Source organism: Pan paniscus, chromosome 12 (assembly GCF_029289425.2).
Source record: "Pan paniscus chromosome 12, NHGRI_mPanPan1-v2.0_pri, whole genome shotgun sequence".
NCBI lineage: Eukaryota > Metazoa > Chordata > Mammalia > Primates > Hominidae > Pan > Pan paniscus.
This window is the reverse complement of record NC_073261.2, coordinates 58154488-58181035: the sequence shown is the minus strand read 5'-3', so window position 1 is coordinate 58181035 and position 26548 is coordinate 58154488. Positions and strand designations below refer to the sequence as shown.

Below are 26548 nucleotides of genomic sequence, written 5' to 3'. Positions count from 1 at the left end.
TACCTATGACAGATCCAAGCTTCTTTAATGATTTTAGGAGGAAAAAAAAAAAAACCTTAAAATTTCTAGTCTGATAAATGCTGCCATAATTACAATCTATAACTTGCGTGAATCCATCTAGCAAATGTTTGAAGGCACATAATATGTTTAACTATTTTAAAGATCCTATTACTCACTTTGACAGTTAAACTATATTTCCTATTAAATGACACCTAAATTACCCCCATTCCTGTTTTTCCTTCTACTATTTAATGTTAACAACAATTTTTGTGTTTATCTTGTATTGTGCACAATTTCGCCGAACTTATTCATTAGTACTTTTATTTTTTGTAGATTTCTTGAAAATTTTCTATGTAGATAGTCATACCATCTGCAAACAGGATCCGTTTTTCTTCTTTCCAATCTGTATGCCTTTATATTCTTTTCCTGCATTACTGCACTGACTAGAACTTTCAGCACTACGCTAAAAAGGGCAGAAATCCTTGCTTTGTTACAGATCTTACAGAGAAAGTACTGTCTTTTGCCATTAAGTATAATGTCAGCTGTAGGTTTTCACAGATGTTCTTTATTCAACTGATAACATTTCCCTCTATATTTTTCTAAGTTTTTGTTTTGTCTTGGGTTTTATTCTTTAGCCTATTAATATAATTATACAGACTAAGTTTCAAATAGTGAACCAGCCTTGCACCCATAAAACCACCGTAACTGATTATGGTGTATAATCTTTTAAAAATATTAACTCTATTTGTTAATGTTTTAAGGATTTCTGCATCTACACTGACATGAGGATGTTGGTCCATAGTTATCTTTTTTGGATTTTGGTATCAAGGAAACAGGGCTACTCAAATTCTATTTCACACTGGAAGAGGTGTGATAGTTTGTGTTTAAGGAACTGGTTCATTACTTCAAAGTTGTCAAATTTATGTATATAGAATTGGTTATAGTAACCCCTTATCTTTTTTCACATCTGCAGGGTCTACAGTGATGTCCCCTATTTCATTCCTGATAATGGTAATTTGTGTCTTATTACTTGTCAGTCTTACTGATGTTTTTGAAGAATGAGCTTTTTGTTTCTCAAAGGGTTTTTCTCTATTGTTTCTGTTTTTTATTTCATTTACTATGTCCTTCCTTCTGCTTGCTTCAGGTAGATTTTTCTCATCTTTTTTTCTAGGTTCTTGAAGTGGGAGCTTAGATTATTGATTTGAGGGGGTTTTTCTTTTCCTCTTCTCAAATGTGTGCATTTAGTGGTATAAATTTCCCTCTCTAAACTGCTTTAGTTGTATCCCACAACTTTGGTATGTTGTATTCTCATTTTCATGAAGCTCAATGTATTTTTTAAAATTTCCCTTGAGACTTCCTCTTTCACTCATAGATTATTTGGAAGTGTTTAGAGATTTTCCAGGTATCTATTATTGATTTCTAGTTTGATTCCACTTTGGTAGGAGAACACATTCTTTGATTTCAATTCCTTAAAATGTGTTTATGTTTTCTGGGGGGTTTTCTGAGACAGGGTCTCACTGTCACTCAGCTTGAGTGTAGTGGCATGACATGGCTCACTGCAGCCTCAAATTCCTGGGCTCAAATGATCCTCTCCCACCTCATCCACTCAACTACAGGCATATGCCATCATGCTCAGCTAATTATTTTTTTTTTTTCATGGAGACTGAGTCTTGCTACATTGCCCAGGCTCGTCTCAAACTCCTGGCCTCATGCAATCCTCCCACCTTAGCCACCCCAAGCATTTAGGATTATAGGCATGAACCACCATGCCCAAATGAGGTTTACTTTTATGGCCCAGGACATAACTTTCCTTGGTATAGGTTCTCTGGTCACTTGAAAAGATGAAGCATTCTATAAATTACATAGCACTGGTTGATTACATATGTTGAGTATCTTTCTATATCCTTGCTGATTTTCTTGCTTGGTTACTCCACCATTTATTGAGAAATAGGTGTTAACGTCTCCAATTATAATTTTGGACTTGTGTATTTCTCTTTTTAGTTCCATCAGTCTTTTTTCATATATTTTGCAGTCCTACTGCTAACACATTTAAAACTGCTATGTCTTCTTAGTGGATTGATTAACCCTTTTATCATATAATGCCTAGTCACTGTCTCTGGTAACTGCTTTGTTATGAGGTCTACTTTATCTAATATTAAATATAACCATACCTGCTTTCTTTGGATTAATGTTTGCATGATATATCTTTCTCCTTCCTTTTACTTTCAACATGCCTATATTGTTACATTTAAAGTAAATTTCTTACAGAAATCATATGATTGGGTAATGTCTTTCATTGATTCTGCCAGTATGATTAATTGCTGTGTGTGTGTGTGTGTATGTATGTGTGTATGTATATATATATGGGTGTGTGTGTATATGTGTATATATATGTGTGTATATGTGTGTGTATATATACACACATATACACACACACATATATACACATATACACACACACACACACACACATACATATATATATATGGAGACAGGCTGTCACTCTGGAGTGTAGCGGCACAATCTTGGCTCACTGCATTCTCCACCTCCCAGGCTTAAGCAATGCCCCCATCTCAGCCTCCTGAGTAGCTGGGACCACAAGCACTCGCCACCATGCCCAGCTAATTTTTTGTATTTTTGGTTGAGACAGGTTTCACCATGTTGCCCAGGCTGGTCTCAAACTCCTGAGCTCAGGCAATCCACATACCTTCCAAAGTGCTGGGATTACAGGCGTAAGCCACCATGCCCGGCCTTCATTTCTGTTTTCTTTATCCTGTCTCCTGGTGGGTTAAACATTTTTTAAATTGCATTTTGATTTATCTATAATGCTTTTACATGTATCTGTAGAGCTTCCTTAGTGGTTGCTCTATGTACATTACACAGATAACTTTTCACAATCTTATTGGTATCATCATTTTACCCTCTCCCTGCTTACAGCTATCTTAAATATTTCCTCTACGTACCTTTAGAACCACATCAGTATTGTAATTTTTGCTTCAACACTCAAACATAATTTAAAAACTCAAAAGGAGAATGTCTATTGTATTTACCCATACTTTTACACTTTGAATTGTTCCTTCCTCTTTCCTGATGTTCCAAGATTCTTTCATCATACCCCTTCTGTTTTCAGAATGTCTTTTGTTATCTTTCTAGGGTAAGTCTGCTGGTGACATATTCTCTTCGTTTTCCTTCATATGTCTTGATTTCCCTTTCATTCCAGAAGGATGTTTTCTCTAGATACAGGTTTCTGAGTTGACAGTCCTTTTCTTTCAGCACTTGAAAAATGTGAAATTTCCTTCTGATGAGAAACCTGCTATCATTTGAACTGTTTTCCACATCTACATGAAGTGTAATTTCTCTTGTGCTGATTTCAAGACTTGTCTTGTTTTTATAAGTTTTACTTTGAGATATCCTGGTCTGGATGTCTACAGGTTTATCCTGTTGAACATTCACTTGGCTTTTTAAAACTGTAGCTTAATGTCTTTTGCCAAATTCGCAAAATTTTCAGCCATTATTTCCTTAAGTACTTTTTCAATCCTGCCCTCTCTCTTCCTCTCCTTCTGTGACTCTAACGACACAAGTGTTAAATCTTTTTATAGACTCATGGTTCCCTGAGGCTCTGCACATTTTTTTTTTCAGTCTGTTTACCGTTGTTCAGACTGGGTAACTACTTCTGCCTGCTAGTTCACTGATCTCTCCTCAGTCTGGTCTATTTGATATTAAGCCTACTCACTGGGCTACTGTATTGGTTATTATATTTTTCAGTTCTAAAATTACTATTTGGTCTTTCTTTATGTCTTCTATTTCTTTGCTTAAGTTTTCTTTTTTTTTCCTGTTTCATGTACGTCAGTTTTTTCTTTGAGTGACACAAGCTTGTTCATTTTTGAGAAAATGTGTGCCAAATACTCAAGTGTGAATAATAGATTTTATTAGTTGTTCTCACTAGTAGTTTTGGTATTCTATGAAAAAAAGCAGCTAGTTCAGCTTACAAATCACACAAGTGCTTGTTTTTCCTCAAAACTACTATTACAATTTCACATGTACAAGTAGTGCTTTACACTTTTATCATTTTATCATGGAGAATATTTAAAATACGTGTAGTTATTGGTTGAGATTTAACAAAATATTGCTTTATCAGTGATATTCTTACGCAAAAGTGGTGTTTTTTAAAATTGCAAGTACACAGTAATAAAGAACACAACTTCTAGTAAAGTAGGGTGCTTCTGTTTTGATTCATGCTAAGGTACCATCAAGTTTTACTAATGATTGCTTTTGCACCATCAGTATAAATATAAACAGTCAAGACAGGTAATGTTTTAGTATTATTATGAAAACAATTTTGACCTCATGTGCTCCCTAGAAAGTGTCCTGGGGATCCCCAAGTATCCATGAACCACTCTGAAAACTGCCAATCTAATCTTAAGATCTTATTTAGGCTGGGCGCCGTGGCTCACGCCTGTAATCCCAGCACTTTGGGAGGCCAAGGCGGGCAGATCACCTGAGGTCAGGAGTTCAAGACCAGCCAGGACAACATGGGAATACCCGTATCTACTAAAAAAAAATATATATATATATACACACACACACAAAAATTAGCCAGGCGTGATGGCAAGCATCTGTAACCCCAGCCACTCAGGAGGCTGACACAGGAGAATCACTCGAACCTGGGAGGTGGAGGTTGCAGTGAGCCAAGATCACACCACTGCACTCCAGCCTGGGCAACAGAGTGAGACTCTTGTCTCAAAAAAAAAAAATCTTATTTAGATTTTGCCATTAGGGAGTATCAACATGTAAAGAACTGAAAGAGAAATGTATCAAAGAAAAAGAAAACCCATACAGCAACAGAACCAGTAGACTATGGATCTACTCTATTTGTCCTAATATTCTATTACAGTGTTTTTGTTGTTGTTGTTGTTGTTTTTGAGACAGAGTCTTGCTCTGTCACCCAGGCTGGAGTGCAGTGGCACGATCTCAGCTCACTGCAATCTCCACCTCACAGGTTCAAGCAATTCTCCTGCCTCAGCCTCTCGAGTAGCTGGGATTACAGGCATGCACCACTTTGCCCAGCTAATTTTTGTATTTTCAATAGAGATGAGGTTTTGCCATATTGGCCAGGCTGGTCTCCAACACTTGATCTCAGGTGATCCACCCACCTCAGCCTCCCAAAATGCTGGGATTACAGGCTTGAGCCACCACACCTGGTCTCTACTATATTTCTATAATAATCTATATTATCCTGTAATACATATCACAAAGATATCCTAGCCAGGCTACTATCTACTGTAACCTACTATAATATACAATCACAAACACTTTCTTATTTACTTATTCTTTCTTTCTTATTTCTTATTCACACAAAAGCAGACCACATTATTCTGAGTTTCTCTCTTGTAGAAAAATATTTTCTCAGTTACCACACAATTACTTTGGCTATGAATGAGACAAGATTCTATCTTAACTAAGACCTAAATTAAATGCAAAGAGATGTTTCCACACATGGCATCAGTTTCTCATTAACTCACTATACTTTAAGCTCCATGACAGCAAAGCACTTGCATGTTTTGTTTACTCTTCAGTTCATGATACAGAGAAAATAATAAATATCTTTGAATTATCATTAAATATGCTTTTATAAGTAATTATTAAGTAAATCCCTTTTATTTCTTTGGGAAAATATATTGACTCCAGAACAACTGGAGTTTTAGCTTCAGATATAGTTCACTTGCAAGTGGATCTTCCTCTGCATGCCAACCTCAATTTTTCTAGGAATGAGACTTCCAACATTTAGGCAAATTCTCAAAATACTGAGTATTATGTCCCAAAAGGTAAAAATAATATTTTACAAACTGCTTAGTACACTGTAAGCAATCAATTAATAAATCCAAATATTCAAAATTAACACCTCACTCCCAAAGGTGTATTTCCCAAATCGCAGTAATTTTTTTTTAAGTCTACAAACAAAAAAAATCTGATAGCTTTTTTCTTCTGGTTTTCTTCTAACCATGGAATTTCTTTTCTACTATTCTTTAAGTTCTAAAATCCTTCAGATACCTCAGATAAACTAATTTACATTTCAATGACTTTTTTCAAACTGAACATAGAATAAATGTTGCTTTATCAAGTTTCAAAATTTTTTTTGTAGGTAGAAACTAATGGACCTAGAAAGTAATCCTTAAAAGTTAAAAGTTAACTCTGTGACTATAAACAGGGATGGAAAAAAGAAAGTTAACATTTACTGAATACAAAAAAAACAGAGAAATAACATTTACATGCTGAGCACTCTATTAGAGACTTTACATACATTATCTCATTTATCCTCCCAAACAATCCCCTGGGTAAACAGAGGTTATAAAGAAGCTTAAGGCCGGGCACGGTGGCTCACGCCTGTAATCCCAGCACTTTGGGAGGCCGAGGCCGGCAGATCACGAGGTCAGGAGATCAAGACCATCCTGGCTAACACGGTGAAACCCCGTCTCTACTAAAAATACAAAAAATTAGTCGGGCATGGTGGTAGACACCTGTAGTCCCAGCTACTCGGGAGGCTAAGGCAGGAGAATGGCGTGAACCTGGGAGGCGGAACTTGCAGTGAGCCGAGATTGTGCCACTGCACTCCAGCCTGGGGAACAGAGTGAGACTCCGTCCAAAAAAAAAAAAAAAAAAGCTTAAGCAGCTTGCACAAGGTCACGCAGCTGGGTAGTGGTAGAGACCAAATTTGAACTCAAGCTAATATAAATCCCATAACATTCTTACCAACATATCATAAAGCCGCAGCCATTCTGTATTATACATGAGGAGCAAGAAGTTATTACAGCCATTTTCTTCTCATCTTAGAACACTTAAATTCAAGTGGCTTGTTACTGCCAACTCACACTGGCATAGCAATTTTAAATGTCTTCCATATATCTAAAACAGCAGTCACAATCGCAGAAACATGACAGTGAGAGGGTGTCAGGTGAAGACAGCTGAGGAGTAAAATGGATGAAAAACGTGAAATACTATTACATGGAAACTTTCCAACAACTTCCTGCAGGTAGCAACAATAATTTGGTACTACTTTCTAATTTAAAAACATATATAATAACCCCCTCAAAAACCAGAAAATGATATATGTATGGCATTTTCAATAATTATAATTGAGAAAGTAATCTCAAAACAAGAAATAAAGTCCTAGCAATGGGACAGTTCAGATAATGATAAGATACCATATTGACTATGGCTATAGGAAATAGCTGAAGTAGAGAGAAAACTAAAGGTTAGTAAAATGGAGGTGGTCAACAAACACCAAGGCTAGAATGTCCATAAAGATGTAACCTGATGGTGGAACACAGAGGGAAAATGTGAGACAAGTATTTAAATTTTGAATGAAAAATTGAGTAACGAGAAAGATTTGAGTTAGCAATGAGAACAGATAAAGAATGGCTTAGCAGGAAAATGAAGAATAATCTATTATGGGTCAGCAAGCTTTGGCTTGCTGGTCAATAAGCCTACCACCTGTTTTGTTTTATTACCGCTTTATTGAAATATAATTTATATACCATACAAACCATCCATCTAAAGTATACAACTCAATGGTTTTAGTACATTCATACCATTGTGCAGCCATCACCACAATCAAATTTAGAGCATATTTATTACCCACAAAAGCCTGTATCTACTGGCAGTCATTCCCCAACTCCCCCTCAGGCCAGCCCTAAGTAATCACAAATCTACTTTCTGGCTCTACATATTTGCCTATTCTGGATATTAAATACAAATGAAATTATACAATATATGATCCTGTATGACTGGCTACTTAGTCGAGTATTTTCAAGGTTAATCTAATGTGTTGTAACAAGTATCAACACACTTCTTTTTACTAATGAACATTTCATTCGTATGAACATACCATATTTATCTATTTATCAGTTAATAAACATTTGGACTGTTTCCATTTTTGGCTATTATGAATAATGTTATTATGAACATTCATGTCCAAGTTTTTCACTTCATTTCACATGTTTCATTTCTTTTAGGTATATACCCAGGAATGGAATTACCAGGTCATATGGTAACTCTATGTTTGACATTTTGAGGAATTATTTTCTAACGCAGTTATAAACATTTACATTCCCACCAGCAAGGTTTGAGGGTTCCAGTTTCTCCACATCCTTGACAATACTTATCAGTCTTTTTTGATTATAACAATCCTAGTGGGTGTGAAGTGTTATCTCGACATTTTGATTTGCAACTCTCTAATGACTAATGATGTTGAGCATCTTTGCATGCACTACTGACATCTTCATATCTTCTCTGGAGAAATACCTACTCAGAACCTTTGCCCACTTTTAAATTGAGTTGTCTTTTTATTGCTGAGTTATAAGAATTGTTTATATATCCTGAATAGAAATTTCTTATCAGATAACGATTTTGAGAAACTCCCCCTTTCTGAGAATTGTCTTATTTTCTTGTCTTTTGAAGCTTAGATTTGTTAATTTTGATGATATACAATTTATCTTTTTTTTCTTTCATTGCTTGTGGTTTTGGTATCATATATATTAAGAAACTATGTGAACATGCGTTTGTAAAGTTTTATTGGCATACTGCCACGCTCATTCATTTATGTACTGTCTATAGCTGCTTCACACTACAATGGCAGAGTTGAAATGGTGCAACAGACTGTATGGCTCCCAAGCCTCAAATATTTATTATCTGGTCCTTTGCAGAAAGAGTTTTCCAACTCATGATCTGAAACAATGCCAACAACTCCTAATTACCCCTAACCTAAAATGAACAGCTATGCTCCACTTGAAAGAGCTTCGGGGAGACGATAACCTTCAGAGAGGAAGTAGAATTTTGGTTACAGTAACTAGACAAAATTTTTAGTGAGGAGAATGACAACATGAGGGGATAGCTATGTACTGGTGAGGGAAGAGGTCAGTATAACATCAGAAGCCAGATATAGCTTTTACTATTTAAGATCCCATCAGTAATCTGGGACCATTATTCAGAGTACCTAATAGAATACTGATGAGGTTGTTTTTACTATCATATGGCCTAGACTCTGGTGATGGAAAGTAACCTAGGGCCAGGTTATAAAAACTTAAATGCCAGAGTAAGGAATGTGGCCTTTTTCTAGTATGCAAGAGCCATTGAGATACAATGAGACCTAAGGAAAAACCTCCTATGAGACTTTTAAGAAAGTTTTGCTCCCTAATAAGTACTTAAAGCAGCATTCCCTACTCTTCTTCGGCCAGATGTTGGTATCTAAAATTGGGGCAGCCCAAAGTAAGCAAGTCTTATGTTCTTGATGAAACTGAACTGCTGAACCAACCCTGTAACTCTCTGGCTCTGAGCTTCTCATTCTGTGAAATAACAAACTGCTTATTATTTAAGTCACTTTTAGTTAGGTATTGTTACTTGTAGCCAAAAATACCCTGATACATTCTTGACTTTGTTAATCACTACATTTCTGAATAGTGGGCTGCAAAGAAATTAGGATTATGAAACCTAGACCTGCCAAGAATACTACATACTGGTTTCCAGTAGTTCAATTGATTCTTTAAAAAATGTAAAAAGCATTTTACAATTTATCAAACATCTTAAATAATTACCTACACCAATACTCAGAAGAACTGTGAATCGGGCAATCTTGTGGTGGTTATTTTACAAATATAACTTTTTTTTAATTTAGAGTACTCCAAAACAGGCCTTCCAATTCCATAGCCCAATCTTGCTCTACCATATCATGTTACTTCTCATAATATCAAATTAAATTTACTGATAAGCAATGTAATCAACAAAAAAATTATAGTATTCTTTCAGCACTTGAACAATTACTTGACATTATACAACTCTATGAGTAATGTGACGAGAATGAATAATAAAATACCAAAACAGCTGCTACATGTTAAGTTCAAACTGGACAAGCAGAGTAGCCAGAAGAAATCTAGCACTTCATAGTAGCGCTACTGAAGCACTTACTATAATATTTCCCTCCACAGTTTCTGGGGCTGTATCTTTTTTTCATTCATCTTTATACCTGAAACTATGTTTGATATATCTAGTAAGTGAACATTAAATGTTTGCTAAGTGAAGGATATCAAAGATGTAGACTTGCACTAACACTTTATTAGCTGTTCTAGAATCTCCAGAACAGCAACAAAAAAAGGTTACAATAAATCAGCTTAGGTAAACAAAGGTAAACACTGTTCATAAATTTTGAGTTTCCTTTATTTATGAAAATGTTTACTTATTGAAAGTAACAATCTGACATATAAGTCTCTACTCAGATATGTAACAAGAATTTTGAAGCATAAAAGAAGATCTCTTTTACAATCAATAGCAGTTTCCTTTCTGGTAGCTCTCCTATTTGTGCCTAACACACTGGGGGTTTTCTAAACATTTATCCACAGGACTTGCAAAGGTCTCCCTAGTCCTAGACGACTAATATAACTTAGCTCCATTGCACCTCTGCATTAAGTGACAGATACCACAACAGGGATTAGATTTACAAAGATGATAAAAAAAAAATGCATCCACCGCCCTCGAGGAGCCAACAGCTTAGGAGGGCAGGCAATTAAACATAATGAAATATGGAATGTACTACAGTGAAAGTTACTTACAAATGGCCATTAACTGCCTGGGAGAGTTGGGAACGTTTTCACACAATGCCACTGTGGATCTTGACGTTTGCCACACAGAGAAAGGGGAGAGACATTGCCAACAGAAGAAAGAGTACAAAGGCATCAATAAGTGAAAAAGGATAAGGAATCTGAGAAAGCAGCAGTTTGAACCAGTTACAGCATAAGGATGGCTAGAAATAAGGGTCAGAGCCCGACTGTCATGCAGAACAGGTTAGATTTTTAATTCTCAAAGACGTAGCCTTGACTTTCAAATGAAAGCATTGACATAAGATTTCCTCATCCAAAGAAAAACTCTCATGGCAATAGGTAAGGCAGAATGAAGGAAGAAACCACAGGCAAAAAGAAAAAAGTATTATGTGGGCTATCAAAATAGCCCACCTGAGAAATAAATGGTAGCACAATGATGTCAATGGCAATGGGGATGAAGAAGTAGCAGATTCAAGTGGCATTTGGGGGATCTAAATGAAAAGACACGTTTGCTATATAACATGATATTTATGTCCCTGAAAAAAACCTCGTGTTCTTAAAACCACCCATTAAAAATAACATGGCTTAAGGAAAATTCAGTCCGGAACAGACACTTAAAACCTATGCAACTCTGTAACCACAGTACTACAAAAACAATACAAATCCTAATAAAAATACTAACAAAGCTGTGCTGAATAATAAACATAATAAAATACTTTTAAAGGTACAGACGAAAGTAACAGAAAAAGATGTAAGGCTTATTTGAAGCAAAGTTATTAAAACAAGGAAAAATGCATAAAGATCTAGAAGAGTTGTGCAATAAATTGTTCCAACACAGATAAATAGCCAATATGAGTCAAGAGGAAGGATGTGAACTAAACGGACAGTATACAGTACCGTATTCTGTACCTTGCTGCTTTCAGCTGTGTTCCTATATTTTGAATTCATCTACCACCACTTGGTGACACAAAACATAAATATGCTGGGAATATTATGTTTCCCTGTTTACTGACAGAATATAAGTCAATTTGTGTTACAGAAATAAACAATATATGAAGTGCCACTGAAAACTGCCTTAAGACTTAGTAGTGAAGAGAGTAAAAAAGTATGACTGTACAAGGTTTCCAGGTAAAAGTGCATGGATAGACACTGTTTCCATTAAGAAAAAAACAAATAATGAAGCATCAACATGAAGATAAATGAATGTGGTTTTGGTTACATTTAGTTGAGTTTGAGGTGTCTTAGAAACAATCTTATTTAAATAGTATCCAGTAAGCAGAACTATGGACTGGAGAAGAGAATGATGTGGCCTGAAAAATACGAATGAATCATCAGTACACAAGAAATAGATGAAACTTTGGGGTGGGGGGAAAAAACAAGGAATTTGTGCATTCACTCAAGAAATATTTACTGAATTTCTATAACGTGTAGGGTCCTATGCTGGCAGCAGCGGCATATAAAAGTTGTTAAATTAGCCTAAATTTGGCCTCAGGATGCCTCTGCATTTGAGTCCTTACATAATCACAGCCTAGCTCAGTAAACCAAATGAAAACCTAAGAGTATACAGATGGTCGCTAACTTAAAGCGGTTGATTTCCAACTTTACGATGGTACCCATAAAACCATTGTTTTTCACTTTCAGTACAGTTTTCAATAAATTATGTAAGTATTACAAAACAGGCTTTGTGTTATCTATTTTACCAACTGTAGGCTAATGTAAGTGTTCTAAGCACATTTAAGGTAGGCTAGACTAAGATGTACATTAGGTGTATTCAATGCATTTTCAACTTACAATGGGTTTATCGGGATGTAACCCCAACGTAAGTCAAGGAGCATTTGTAATTTTATAACACAACTGAGTCTCAGCCAATTACAGCAGCTGAGCTTCAGTCAATCGCAGGCAACCAATGACTCAAATAAGACAAACGACCTGTAACCAATTAAGCTCTGTACCTCACTTCTGTCTTATACTTCACTTCTATTTTCTACCTATAAATACTACTAGACCATGTTGCTTGTTGGAGTTCTTAGATCTGTTCTGATTCTGAGAGCTATCCCATACGCAGAGTTTTCTTTCTCAAACTCTGCTAAATTGAACTTGTATGAAGATTTTTTTCCTTTTAACAGATGAAAAACAAAACAGACAAGATGCCCATTCTCACAGAGTTCACATTAAATCATGGGGAGACAGAAAGCGACCAAACACCTCAAAACTAATCAATTATGTGCTACAAAGGAAACATTAAAGGTACTAAAAGAGTGTAACATAGAACATGACCTGACCTGCTCTGGGAGTGTGTGGCTCCCCCTTAGTTAACTGAGGGACTTTTGAGGCATTCCAGTAGCATATGCAAAGGTTCAGATGGTGAATAAACATAGCAAACGATACTGGGTGAATGACACAAGGCCGAGCGGCTAGAGCACAGAAAACAAGTAGGAACATGGTGGAAGGGACAGAAGTAAGCAGATGCAGAATTCATGGAGTCTTTTAGGCTATGTTGAAGATTTCAGTCTTTATAATGCCGGAATTTTAAACGGGAAAGTAATACAATCATATTTGAGAGAGTCTTGGACCAAACCTACATCAAAGGCTGGAAACAGACTAAAAATGGTCAGAGAGGTAGAAATAGCAACTAGCAATAGTAGAAAAGGTCGCAGAAGCCAAAAGAGGAGAATTTCAAGAGTTCCCGACAAGGTCCAACATTACAAAGAAGAAAAACGTTAAACCAAATGCATTTAATGAATACCTATGGGATCTCTAGACGCTCTACAGTGGTCCCTCAGTATCCACTGGGAACTGGTCCCATTTCCCCACCCCCACCTCTTAGAAACCAAACTCCACAGATGCTCAAGTCTCTGATATAAAATGGCATAGTATTTGAATGTAACCTATGCACACATCCTCCTGTATACTTTAAATCACCTCTGGATTACTTGCAATATCTAATACAATGTAAATAGTATTTATACTAAATTTTTATTTGTATTATTTTTCATTGCTATTTTTTATTTTTTTTTCCCAAGTATTTTCAATCCATGGATCCAGAACTCATGGGCATGGAAGGCCAACTGTATATGTCACAATTTAAGGTGTTGTTATTCCCACTTTATATACATATGTACTGCACTAAATAAGGTCTAGAGAGCTTATGATATTTGTTCAAGGTCACATTGCTAATAAATGGCAGAGCCAGAATCTAAATTCAGATCTTCCCAACTCCAAATCTCATGCTGGTAATTAGAAGATTACTGACAATGTGGCCGGGCACAGTGGCTCAGGCCTATAATCCCAGCACTTTGGGAGGCCAAGGTGGGCGGATCACCAGGTCAGGAGCTGGCCAACTTGACCAACATGGTGAAATCCCGTCTCTACTAAAAATACAAAAATTAGCCAGGCACGGTGGCACATGCCTGTAATCCCAGCTACTCAGAAGGCTGAAGCAGGAGAATCACTTGAACATGGAAGGCGGAGGTTGCAGTGAACCGAGATTGCACCACTGTACTCCAGCCTGGCCCACAGAGTAAGACTCCATCTCAAAAAAAAAAAAAAAAGATTACTACCAATGTAAGTTTCATTGACATGCAGGTGCAAAATCATTGTAGACAAGCAGTATCTAATGGAAACTTCTGCCACAACGGATACATTCTTTATCTACACTAACACAGTAGCCACTACCTACATGTAGTTATTGTGTCCTCGTAGATATTGTGAATGAAGAACTGAATTTACACTTTTACTTAACTTTAATTAACTTTAAAATTTAAACAACCACATACAGCTAGTGTCTACTGAATTAAACATCACTGAACTGTGGTGGACTGAAAAACAAGAAATGCACCAGGCGCGGTGGCTCACGCGTGTAATCCCAGCAATTTGGGAGGCTGAAGCAAGCGGATCATGAGGTCAGGAGTTTGAGACTAGCCTGATCAACATGGTGAAACCCTGTCTCTACTAAAAATACAAAAATTAGCTGGGCGTGGTGGTGCGCACCGGTAATCACAGCTACTCGAAAGCTGAGGCAGGGGAATCGCTTGAACCCAGGAGGCTGAGGTTGCGGTGAGCCAAGATTGCGCCACTGCACTCTAGCCTGGACAACAGAGCAAGACTCCGTCTAAAAAAAAAAAAAAAAGAAAAGAAAAACAAGAAATGTACGAACAGACGTTAACAGTCCAGAAGCAAGGTAAAAGCAGCGTGACTGCCAGACAGCAAGATACAGCTGAAGTATTCCTCTGATTATAAGCTCACTCTTTACTTGAGAAAGAGTATAAGTTAGTTTATAATTCATGAAATTCTATTTGTTAGGGAACATAGGTGCACCATGAACAAATATGTAAGTACAGATTTATCTTATTGCCCATTATCACGTGTTTTTCCTGAGATTCCAATTTTTATTAAAGATTGCCTTACAAGAAATACTAGACAATGCCAGCATACTGCATGCCTAAAATAGGGGCTTGCTTATGGCATTACACTCAGGAGGATATGAAAGAAAATCATCCCTGAATCTAGACAGATTAAAAATAAAATACTAATGGATAGCGCTAGTAAGGGCCAAGGGTAACATGCTTTCTGTAGGCTGCTATGCTTCATTCTATTGTAACTAGGTTTTAAAATGCATACCTAATTCTAACATAAAAATAAAAATGAATACTCTGTGTTCTTTAGAAAAAGAGCTGGTCAACGCAACAGTGATGTTACCAACACCAGAAAAACAAGTCAATGTAACATCTCATCTACAGGAATGTTTTTTTGGGATACCAACAGGGCTACCAATTTGGCCCTCTTTTTACTACTTACAAGAAATATTTAAAAAACAAAACAAAACTCTATGAGGAAGAACAGTATAGGAATCTATGAATTGTTTAAATTATTAGTGCTAAATTTCAAAAGATTTCCTACAGAAATCTTCAAACATTTTAAATATTTCATAGTACAAGACTATAAAATCCAAAGACAAACCCAGGAATACATTTATCAAAATGTTATTCCTGCGCCAGACCTATAAATTAGTCAGAATTATACTGTCAATTCACAAACACTGAGGAGATGTTGACCATGAGTTTCCTTTATTATGGAGTCTATGGAGAAAATTCAGAAAGAGAAGAATAGATGAGGGCTACTGGAGAAAAGGCTTACTTGGAAGGGTAAAAATGAGGAATAAATTTTAAACAATCAAGCTTGAGTTAAAAAAGACGCTTTATCCATTATACTTCAGAAGTTATTTTCTCTTTTAATAATTTGTTATCCATGTGATGTTTAATAAGATATTAGGTAGAAATAAGTACAAAAAAAAAGTTCTAGTAAAATGTTATTTTCCCCAGAGTAATTTCTTAAGAACATGGTCATAGTTCAGACCCTCGTTAAAGTAACAACCTCTATCATTATAAAATTGCTACCTAATTAGATTTATCAATTATTTCTGACTCATTGTTTACATTTAAAATACCATTAAAACTTTGGACTAAAACTGATTGTAATGAGTAAACGATGAGTTTACTTATAGTTTGTAATAAGTAGCATATCATTAAAACTTTTACGATCAATCTTTTTAATAAGAACTAAATTATAATAAAATCCATATGTTGCCATAGGCGGGAAAAAAAAGGAAGGAAAAAAACCCCACACAAAAAACTCTTCGAAGAATATATAAACAAGAAACTTAATACTGGGGGAGGGGTGGCCAGGGAAGACTTACTTTCCATTTTAGATCTTTCAATCTCATTTGAATTTTTAAGTGACTACATTAATGTAGTGTCTTTAGAACTTTAGGGAAAAAAAATTAACATACGGATCTAAAACATGTTTCCCCTTCCTTAAAAGCTGAACTCAAAAAATGATTCCTTTTAGACCTATGTAAATTGATCAGAAGAACAAATAAATCTGAGTTAATAAAGCAAAGACTGCCAAAGTATTAAGCTCTTTTCTGGTTAAAACCCCTGTTTTCTAGATTTATTTCCTAGGTCACTGACCAACTGCTGCCTTCTCCTAGGTCCTAGCTACCATTTAGTTATATTTATTTATTACCTTGTTAACTGCCTAACAATTCCCCAAACTGGATAACATGATCCTCTTCCACAGCCCTCACCCCTCAAAACCACCCCAGTTCCTTCAGGCTCAATGTCAACCTCAGCAAATTAACTTGCCTCAAATTATCCTGAGATACTAAGATGACTTAGGCCACCTGCTATGAACTCCATTATTAAAACATATCTGTTGCCATGGCCTATTTCTCTTCACTCTGATTTTTTCTCTCTTTTTTAATGTCTATCCTTTCCTTTTATCCTCTTCTTTTTAACTTTTCTAGAGCTCATTCCATTAATCACGCTCTTACAGCTCCCTCTCCTGGCTTTTCTAATTCTCAAGAATATCCCCATCTTTCTCTTACCAAAAAAGAACTTACTCCAACTGTAAACCACTGAAGTTAATTATCCTTTGTCTTTCTTTCATAAATGTCTCAAAAAAAAAGAAACTGACACTCACTGCCTTCAATGTCCGATAAACACCTTTTCCTTTATTCCACTTCACATACTCCTTCAAATAGTACTTAACATCTACCATATACCAAGTATCTGGAATATAAGAACGAAAAGACAAAGACAAGGCTTCTGCATTCACAGAGTTTACATTCCCCTGCAATCTTATGTTTGTCACCTAGGACATGACTGAAGTTAGTCTTAAAAATTATCAATATTCTTCTAATGACCATTCCATCAGTATTTTCTTAATCTTCATCTTTACAACTATCCAATCAGCTATTACCCTGACTCAAATATTCTACTTCTAGGCCAGGCCTGGTGGTTCACGCCTGTAATCCCAGCACTCTGGGAGGCTAAGGTGGGCAGACTGCTTGAGCTCAGGAGTTTGAGACCAGCCTGCGCAACATGGCAAGACCCTGTCTCCACAAAAGTTAGCTGGGTGTAGTGGTGTGCACCTGTAGTCTCAGCTACTTGGGAGGCTGAGGTGGGAGGATGGCTTGAGCCTGGGAGGTGGAGGCTGCAATAAGCTGAGATCGCACCACCGCACTCCAGCCTGGGCAAAATAGCAAGATCCTGTCTCCAAAAAGAAAAAAAAAGTATTCAGTTTATTTTCCAAGTACATTATCACATTTGTTAAATAATTACAGTATAATGTCTCAAGCCTATCAAATTAACTATCTAAAACCAAGCTCACCTTCTTCTAACACTACTTTTCACCAGCAACTCACTCTTACTTTCCTGGTTTTATTTGTAATGTGCTATCTTTACATCTAATCACTAGGTTGGGTCATCCTTCATGACTGTTTCCTCATCATCAGTTTCTAACTCTTTTCAACTCTATATTTAAAATGCCTCCATTTTTATTTGCTTTCAAATCCTTATAACTTCATACTTGTAATACTATAAAGCAGTATTCCTTTGTGGAACTCACCTCATCTAGTTTCCACCCTTTCCAAGTCACCCAGCATCTTATTTCCAGATTAATCAATGGTTCCCCAATGGGACCAAACTGAACTCACAACAGTTAAACCATTTACAACTTAACACATGACTTCCTTTCCAGCCTAAACTCTTATATGACCTACATAATAGTTTTCATCTTTTTCTCCTTCTCTTTCATGTTAAAAGGATGAGAAAAATTCCCCTTCTTGTCTAAGGAGAGTCATAAACTCCCTTCTACCTCCTTGGAGACATTAAGTTGTCAATAATCCTGTCTTTTCTCTTTGAAAAGATTCAAAAGATAATCTCTCCCTTTTTACTGACTTTTTCTTTCTTTCTTTCTTTTTTTTTTTTTTTTGAGACGGAGTCTTGCTCTGTCGTCCAAGCTGGAGTGCACTGGTACAATCTCAGCTCCCTGCAACCTCCGCCTCCCGGGTTCAAGTGATTCTCCTGCCTCAGCCTCCTAAATAGCTGGCATTACAGGCACGCGTCACCAAACCCGGCTAATTTTTGTATTTTTAGTAGAGACAGGGTTTCACCATATTGGTCGGGCTGGTCTCTAACTCCCGACCTCATGATCCGCCCGCCTCGGCCTCCCAAAGTGCTGGGATTACAGGAGTGAGCCACCGTGCCCGGCTCTGACTTTTTCTTTCAACCCCAAGATAAATCCTTCCTCAAAACTAAATTCTCTAGCTTTCACCCTCTCTGCTACTCAAAGCTTTAAAAAGCAATCTAAATTCAATGTCTCACTACCTCCTGGCTTCCCTTGCCACCATTACCACAACAAACTACTATTGACCAAGTCATCAAAACTCTCCTGTTATCTCCAAAAGACATCTTTAAGTTCTCTTTCTTGATCTCTGCAGTATCTATTCACTGCTGACTCCTTCCTCTTTAAGACTCCCTTCAATCTGGCATCATGCTATGCTGCTCATTTCCCAACTATCTCTCTGGCTATTCAATGACAAACTTCACAGGCTCCTCATCCTCTACCTGCCTTTTTACATGCACCATCTTTAGAGTTCACTCTCTTCACGTCTCATTTTATATTCTCTCTACACAGGATTTCACCCAGTTTCACGGCTTCAACTACTACCTAATATAAATGCACAGACAATGCTCAAATCTTTAATGCAAGCCCCAGATGTCTCTTATGAGCTCCAGATATAGGTAGCCAATTACCTGTTGGCCATAATCACCTAGATAACCCAAGATTACTATTCCCTGCCCACCTCCCGCCCCCCAAAACAGTCTTGCTCTGTCACCCAGGCTGGAGTGCAGTCACACAATCTTGGCTCACCACAACCTCCACCTCCCAAGCTCAAGCCATCCTCCCACCTCTGCCTCCTGAGTAGCTGGAACTACAGGCGTGTGGCACTGTGCCCGCCTAATTTTTGTATTTTTGTACAGATGGGCTTTCACCATGTTGCCCAGGCTGGTCTGGAACTCTTGAGCCCAAGATCCATCTGCCTCGGCCTCCCAAAGTGCTTGGATTGTAGGGATGAGCCACTGTGCCTAGCCCACCCATGATTCCTTTAAATTCAGCATGTGCAAAAATAAAAATTCTCATCACTCCCCCAAAACCTTCTTCTCCTACATCTCCTAGGAGAATGTGCATTTCTAACAAGGTCCCAAGTGATACTGATGCTGCTAGTCCAGGATCCACTTCTTGAGAATCACTGTTCAAACACATGTGCCTCTTTCTACCTCCAGGCTATCAAGTTCTTTCTGTTTCTCCTAGGCCATGAGATGTATGTAGCAGGCACTGTTAATATTTCACAGCACTCTATCCTATTGAAATTGGAGTCTTGCAACATAGCATCCCAAGCACTAATTACCAAATAATAGAAGCCCAGAGATGAAACAATAGTCATCCCAGCAAACTGGAAGTTTCTCGAGGACAGGAACAGTATTCCCCATGTATTCCTAAAACCTAACCTAAACCAAGTAGGTGCTCAACAAATATTTGCTGGGTGGATAGCATTATCCAAAGCCAGAAACCAAAGCAGAATTCACCACCTCTTTTCTTCCCCATAATCCAATAGTTACCAAGTTCTTTCTTCTACCGCCTAAATGTATCTCCTGTAGGATCCCTACTATCTATCTGCATTGTTACTGTATTCTTTCACATCCTTCTGTCTCATATAAATTACTATAATTATTTCTGAATCCTCATGTCTAGATTCATCTATCCTATTATCCACACGGCCATCAGAATGGTCTCTTTAAAAAAGTAAATGAGACAATGTCATTCTCCTGCTTGAAAATAACTTCCCACTGCTTTTAGGAGAAAAAAGATTAACTCCTTCATGATATGCAAATCCCTCTATGATCTAGTGTCAATCCACCAGACACTACCCCCTTCCTCTCCAGCCACGCTAAACTAACACTGTAGTTCTCTGGATGGCTTGTATATCTCATGCTTCCATGACTTCGAACAGAAGCTATGTGGTGTGCCCTTCCTCAATGGCTAAATACTCATCCTTTCAAGACTCAGTTCAGACACCATTTCTTCCAGGAAACTTTAAGTGACATTCATCCCCAATGTGGATTAAGCCTCTTCCCTGCCATGTGCTCTTACAGCATCCCATGTTTAGTCTGTTAATAGCACATAGCACACTGCATAATCACTGTCTTATTTACCCTACTTGATTAATTTCCTTGTAGATAACAATTATGTCTTAAGTACATATAGTTAGTGCTAGGTACATTAAGAGACACTTGACTAAACTTTACACATTCCTTCCTATTCTCTAAACAGTGGTTCTCAAAGTTCAGCCTATATCACAATCACCTGGAAGACCTATAAAACTTAAGACTGCTTGGCTCATCTCCAGAATTTTGGATTCAGTTGTTCCAGGGTGGGGCCTGACAAGTTTCCAGATGATGCTGTTGCTGTTGGTTCGGGAACCATCAGTGCTCCAAATGTACATTGTCTCTTCCTCCCTTTAGGATTTAAAGTGCCTTCTTCTAGATGCCTCCAACTCTGCCTACTGCAACGCTGATCTTTTTAGACCCAGCTAGCTCAATTATCACCTCCTTCATAAAACTTTTCCTAATCCCAGGTGAAAATGATCTTGCTCCTTCTTAAATTTCTATCATGCTTTGTGTGTACTATTCATATGACACTCATCACATGCTAACTTACTTCACGGTTACTGGCATTTGTCTTACATTCTCTACTTAAATGAAGGTAGGAAACCTGCCTTAATCATTGCAATATCCTCCACAACAGACAGCACAACAACCAGTAAACGGCAGACAAAATCTACAAGTATTTGTTGATAGGAATGAATCCCTGTTGCTTGCCCCAGACTCCGGGCCCACTGTCTGACTTAATATCCTCCTGGCCCAAGGTGACTTCCTTATACTGCCTTACTACCTATAACAGTTGCCTGATCCTTCCATACTTGTCTGTCCCTCTCATTGCTGACTGACCCTTAGTCAGCTTCTTTACTTTATACCTTGAACCATTTTAATTTTCTCATTCACTATGGGACAAAATGAGTGAATAAATTTTCTCAGCACAGATGTGAATTTTAATTCCGCTGGTCATAAGACAGGTTTTTTTTTTCTAAAAAGTGGCCTTTGCCACAGAATCTGAACTAGAATATGTTGTGTAAAATTCTACATACAGTTATAGACGGCAATAAATTTGTTTTAAGTTCTAGATGCAGATCATGGAGATAAAAAAATTTAAAAGTTTAAAAGCACAAAGACATGAAAAGGCCTTTATAAAATTTAAAGTTCCCTTAAGAAACAAACCGTAAAACAATTACCTTTATATTATGTTCATTTAAGTATCCAGAACAAAATCCGTATTATCTATTTCAACAAAAACATATATAAAACACCTCGTTCAGGGGAAATTCCTAGGAGCTCACTATTTACAAGATTTTTTTTTTTTAACATATAACCTTCATTCTCCCTGGACGCTTAACAATTTAAAACTCAAATAAGGGTGAAGGGAGGGAAAGACTTTAACTTTCAGAAAAAAAAGAAATAAACTACGTTTAAGGCACCAACTAAAATTAATACCTGTCAGAAAAGATCCTTGAGAGTACATTTAAATCTTATAAGCCTTTTTACTTTCCATACTTGAATTAACTAGTGATATTTCATAAATACTGTAAATGCTGTTGACAGAATGTAAATAATAAGAGTTCTAACAGAGATTTCCCAAAGGGTGTGAAAGTTTTCAGAATTGTATGTTCAATTAACCAGAAAAATTAACCAGATCACTCCAAAGCCTGATTTATTTGGGTTAATCGACATCCCATATGGCAAAGTTGAGTTATGGGTATGGTCTTGATACTTTCAAACCAGTACTGTATTTAGCAGACCAAAATAACCCTAAAGTTGGAAAGCCACTGCCAACATTACGTAGGTCCTGAAATGGTATTGGGAGGATGAAAGAGGAAAAAAAAACCCAACAGTTGAATTAGGAAATAAATAGTGAAAAGGGAGCTGGGAAGAAAAGGAACATAATGACCTCGCAGGAAACAACATCGTCTGATACACCGTAAAATATTTTAAAAGACAAGAAAACAGAGTTAACAGGAAAATAAGAAATTTAAGAGCTAAAAGAGAACTTCCCAGTTTCAGTCTGTTGTTCAAAAAACAGAGGACGCGGTGCACCGCAAGAGAGTTACTATTTGGAAACCATACCACTTCGCTGTATAATATATAAACAACAAAAGGCTAGATCATTGTTCCTCAAATGTGCTGTTTATAAAGCTAAGTAAAAACATTCCCTGCAATGAACAAAGATCTTCAAGATCCTGACCTTCAAGTAAAGCATGTGCATAAGGAAATTCTATTAAAGCACTGAAATGCAATTCTTCACTTCAAAAGACTATGCCAACAAAAAGATTATATGATGAATGGCTATGATCTTCCTAAATTGTTTTGTGACTTTCGAGTGCCAAAGTTGCCTCTCTGAGCTGCCTCGCAAGTTGGCAAGGAAAAACTTTCTCTACACATCAAAATCGGCAATCATTTAAGTCTGCTCTTAATCTGGGTTTTAAGTGCACCAGTAAGCACTTACTCATTTGCCCTATATTTTAAATAAAAGCTGACTTACCTGAATATTCTAATTTCACGTTCTTCCCTTAAAATCGATTTCACCAAATTGATTTTAAGTTGTAAGCAACAGCATTCCTCCCTTCAGTAATCCACCACATACACTGAAGCACTTAAATTCTACATACTGGGTGGGATACCATACAGTGAAAAGATGCGAGAAATTACCCACCGTCAACCAGTTTAAGTCTTCTGACAACTGTTCAAAGACTTTTAGAGAAAGCCTAATAACTGAATCACATGATGGAGTATCTGATATACGCGGAATAGCACTCTGAACTTTCTCTACTGTGTATACAACTCTTGATTACAAAGAGGAAACTAACGACTAGGGCTTCCCCGAGCGAGAGAACCGGTAAGGTAACAGGCTAAAAGGGCGTCGTTGATTTCTTGGCTGCAGCGACAGAGGCGGGAGACACACCCCTAGCGTCGGTCTGAAACACTACAGCAGCGAATTCTACCTAGGGATTAATGTGAGGGTAAGGAAAGACAAATTAAAATCGCCATGATTCAAAAACAACCACTCCAAGAGAGAGACACAAGAAGGTAGCAAAGAAAATGAAAAAACCCTTGGTAGTAAGGGAAGCATGAAAAATTAAGCGCCCCCATTTCTCCCAGACCAAGTTCGCGTATGTTTTCGTGAACAAACACCTTGGATCTTTCCGGTTCGCCAGGGCAGCGAGCAAAGCAGCAGCGAAAGGAAACCACGCAGGGCTGCGCACCGCAGCTAAACCGACGCTCGCAGGAGAGGGGAAGTGAGTGGCAGGGTTCCCTGCCAAGACTCACTACTGGGAAATAGGCAGTGAGTGGGAGAAGCAGCAGCTCTGGAGAGAAAGTGGGTCTTATGTAAAGTGCCATTTGCCACATATTGTTATTTCCAAAGGATTTCAGAATACCCTCGAACTCGAAAAACAGAGTGAGTGTGGAGGGGAGGGGGGTGCTCCACGTGGAGGAGGGTCGCGAGAAGGCGAGTGCGCCGGGCTGATGGTCAGGGGTGCCCGCGGGGGTCGATGCCGGGCGGGACCGGCGGCGCGGGGGTGGGGCGACGGCGGGGCGGCGGCCGAGCGGCAGAGGGGCGCCCCGCAGAGGCCGGGGGCGGGCGCGGGGGCCCCGCCGCCGTCCTGTCAGCAGCCGCCCCGCCGCCCTCTCCGGCTCGCCCGCAACCGCCGCGGGACCCGCCGGGCCCGGGTCTCTGGAATTTTCCACGGGGGACAGCCGACCGGGGGCGTCGGGGCTCGCCCCCGCACCCGACCCGGACGGCGGCAGTAGGGGGAGGGATGGTGCATCGAGGAAGCCAAGGTCTCACCATTTTGCTCGGCGGGTCGGCGGCTCGCTGGCTCGGAGAAGTGTTGCGCTCAGGCTGGCTCGCAGGAAACGGCGGCGGCGGCCCAGCTGCGGCCCTCGGGTCGCCGGCGGGGAGGGGGCGCGCGTGGGGGAGGGGAGGCGGCGCCGCGGGGCCCGCGCCGGCCGGGCGATTGGGCACGCGAGGGAGCGGGCAGGGTAGGGGGAAATAAATTAAGGTCGAGATTCAGAGCCGGAGAGCGCGGGAGGAGCAGCGGCGAGAGGCAGGAGAGGCAGAGAAGAAGAAAGGAGGGGGAGAGGGGGCGAAGAGGGCCGGGAGACTCGGGGGCTGCAGCCTCGCGCTCGCGCCGGAGCCGTGACGGACTCACTGCAGTGGCTCGCGCTGACCTGCAACCTCAAGGCACGAAAAAGGGGGAGGACGGAGAGGGAGGGGAAAGCGGAGTGCTGCAGCGCGCGGGGCGGAGGCGGGGGCGCGCGCGGGCCGGCGGCGGGGGCGGAGCTTCCGCGAGCGCCGCACATCCGGGAACCAGCGCGCCCCGCTGGGCGGCGAGTGCCGCGGCGCTCTGGCGAGCTCTGGTTGGGGAACGCTGAGCGCGCGGACCACGTTCGCCCCTCAGCCGGCCGCCCCTTGCGTGCAAGGTGGGGGGAGGCCAGGGGCGGGGGCGCGGACGTCGGTGACGTCGCGTGGCGGAGCCCTTCCGGTCATGTGGCTGGAGGCGGGCGGGGAAGAAGGCAAGGCTGGGAGGGGAAGGAGGAAATGCGAGGGTTCCCTGGCGGGAGGAAGCGCGAGGGGTGCGCGAGTGCTAGCGAAAGGGGGACAGGGGCCCTGGAGTGGAAGCCTTGCGGGAGAGGAGGAGCAGAGGAGCAGTCTTAGGGTGTCAGAACCACCCGGATGCCGCACCAAAAAACAGGAAAAATCCAAGTCCTGCGAGAGGCAGTCAAAGGTATCTGTGCATCCGTGTACCGACTTGGATCCACTACAGAATTGCACGGCCCGTCAGGACTGCTGTCACCCCGGTGCAGCACCCGCAGGCCCATCTGTAATATGAATTGGCAGAGTCAGGAACCAGGTTGCAAAGACAGAGAAGCGAGCCAAAGCTGGCCGCAGCCCGAGGCGTGGGGAGAACCTGGGCAAACGAGGAGAAGGGATACTTCCCACTCGTAGAAAGACTTTCCACCCAGCTCTGCATTCCCATAAACCGTCCAGACTCCCCTTTGGCGGAGTCCATCAGTCTTTGTTTAAAAAAGAAAAAAACTCGAATGTAGATTGCCCGCTTATCCTTTTAGTAGAGCTATATCCACTCCTGTGGCAATTATCTTCCCAGAAAATTCAGATTACAATAGGAAATTACATCCAGAAAAGCATAAGGAGGAAATTTATGTTCGAGAGAAGAAATAAAGCTGTCAGGAGAGGTGTGATGAGGATAACGAAGAAAACATTTTGCAACTATTTTAACCAGTTATTCCTTTACAAGCCTTGATAATCGCCCGCACTCGTGTGTGTTTGAGAGTGTGTGTGTGTGTGTGTGTGTGAGAGAGAGAGAGAGAGAGGATGTTTTCTGAGTGATCGGAAACTCCTTATTGATAAAGCCTTTGAGTCATTTTATAAAAAGCCATTGTGTTGTTTTTTTAAAAAAAAAAAAGTCTTAATGCTCCTTACATGAGAACTTTATTCTTTTTATGTGCTAATTATTTTTCCATATGATGAGCATGCATTTTTTTCTAATAAACGCTCAGCGATTTGCCCTAGGACTAAATGGTTCCTGTCTCTCTTTCTCTCTCTGTCTTTCTCTCTCTCTCAATCCCCTCCTCCCCGCCCCTCCATCCCTCCCCTTCCCCTTTCAGGAGCTACTTTGCTTCTGTGTCAGGATGAATAAGGAAAAGAACTTAGACATAACAAGCTGTGTCACACAGTGAATGTATCAAGGAAAGGCCAAGAAGGGACACTTTCTTCCACAAGTTTCTTGATTTAAATATGTTGCTATTTGACACTAACATATTACAGAACAAGAAAAAGTCCCTAGGGTATATGTGTAACGTTTTCTAGGTATACTGTTTAAAATTAGTTTTTTATCATAAAAAGACGTGCTTTTTAAGAAAAAGTACTGTATGCAAAATTCTTCCTCTCTCCACTTACCAGAGGTAATCATGCTAACTGCA

The 26548-nt window shown here is 39.3% G+C and overlaps 1 protein-coding gene across 3 annotated transcripts in view; it reads right to left on the bottom strand.

The window, feature by feature from the left end:
* Positions 1–24485, bottom strand: part of PPP3R1 (protein phosphatase 3 regulatory subunit B, alpha) — a 72874-nt gene extending 48389 nt beyond the window's left edge. The window contains exon 1 of one of the 3 annotated variants that reach the window (XM_034953292.4): positions 24393–24485. In XM_034953292.4, the coding sequence (XP_034809183.1) occupies positions 24393–24395 (3 nt within the window). In that variant the 5' untranslated portion in view covers positions 24396–24485. Of the gene's footprint in view, positions 1–23737; positions 23960–24392 lie in introns of those variants that run through there. The other 2 variants (XM_063594903.1, XM_055107887.1) reach the window with 2 other exon arrangements.
* Between the last annotated feature and the right edge of the window lie 2063 nt (positions 24486–26548).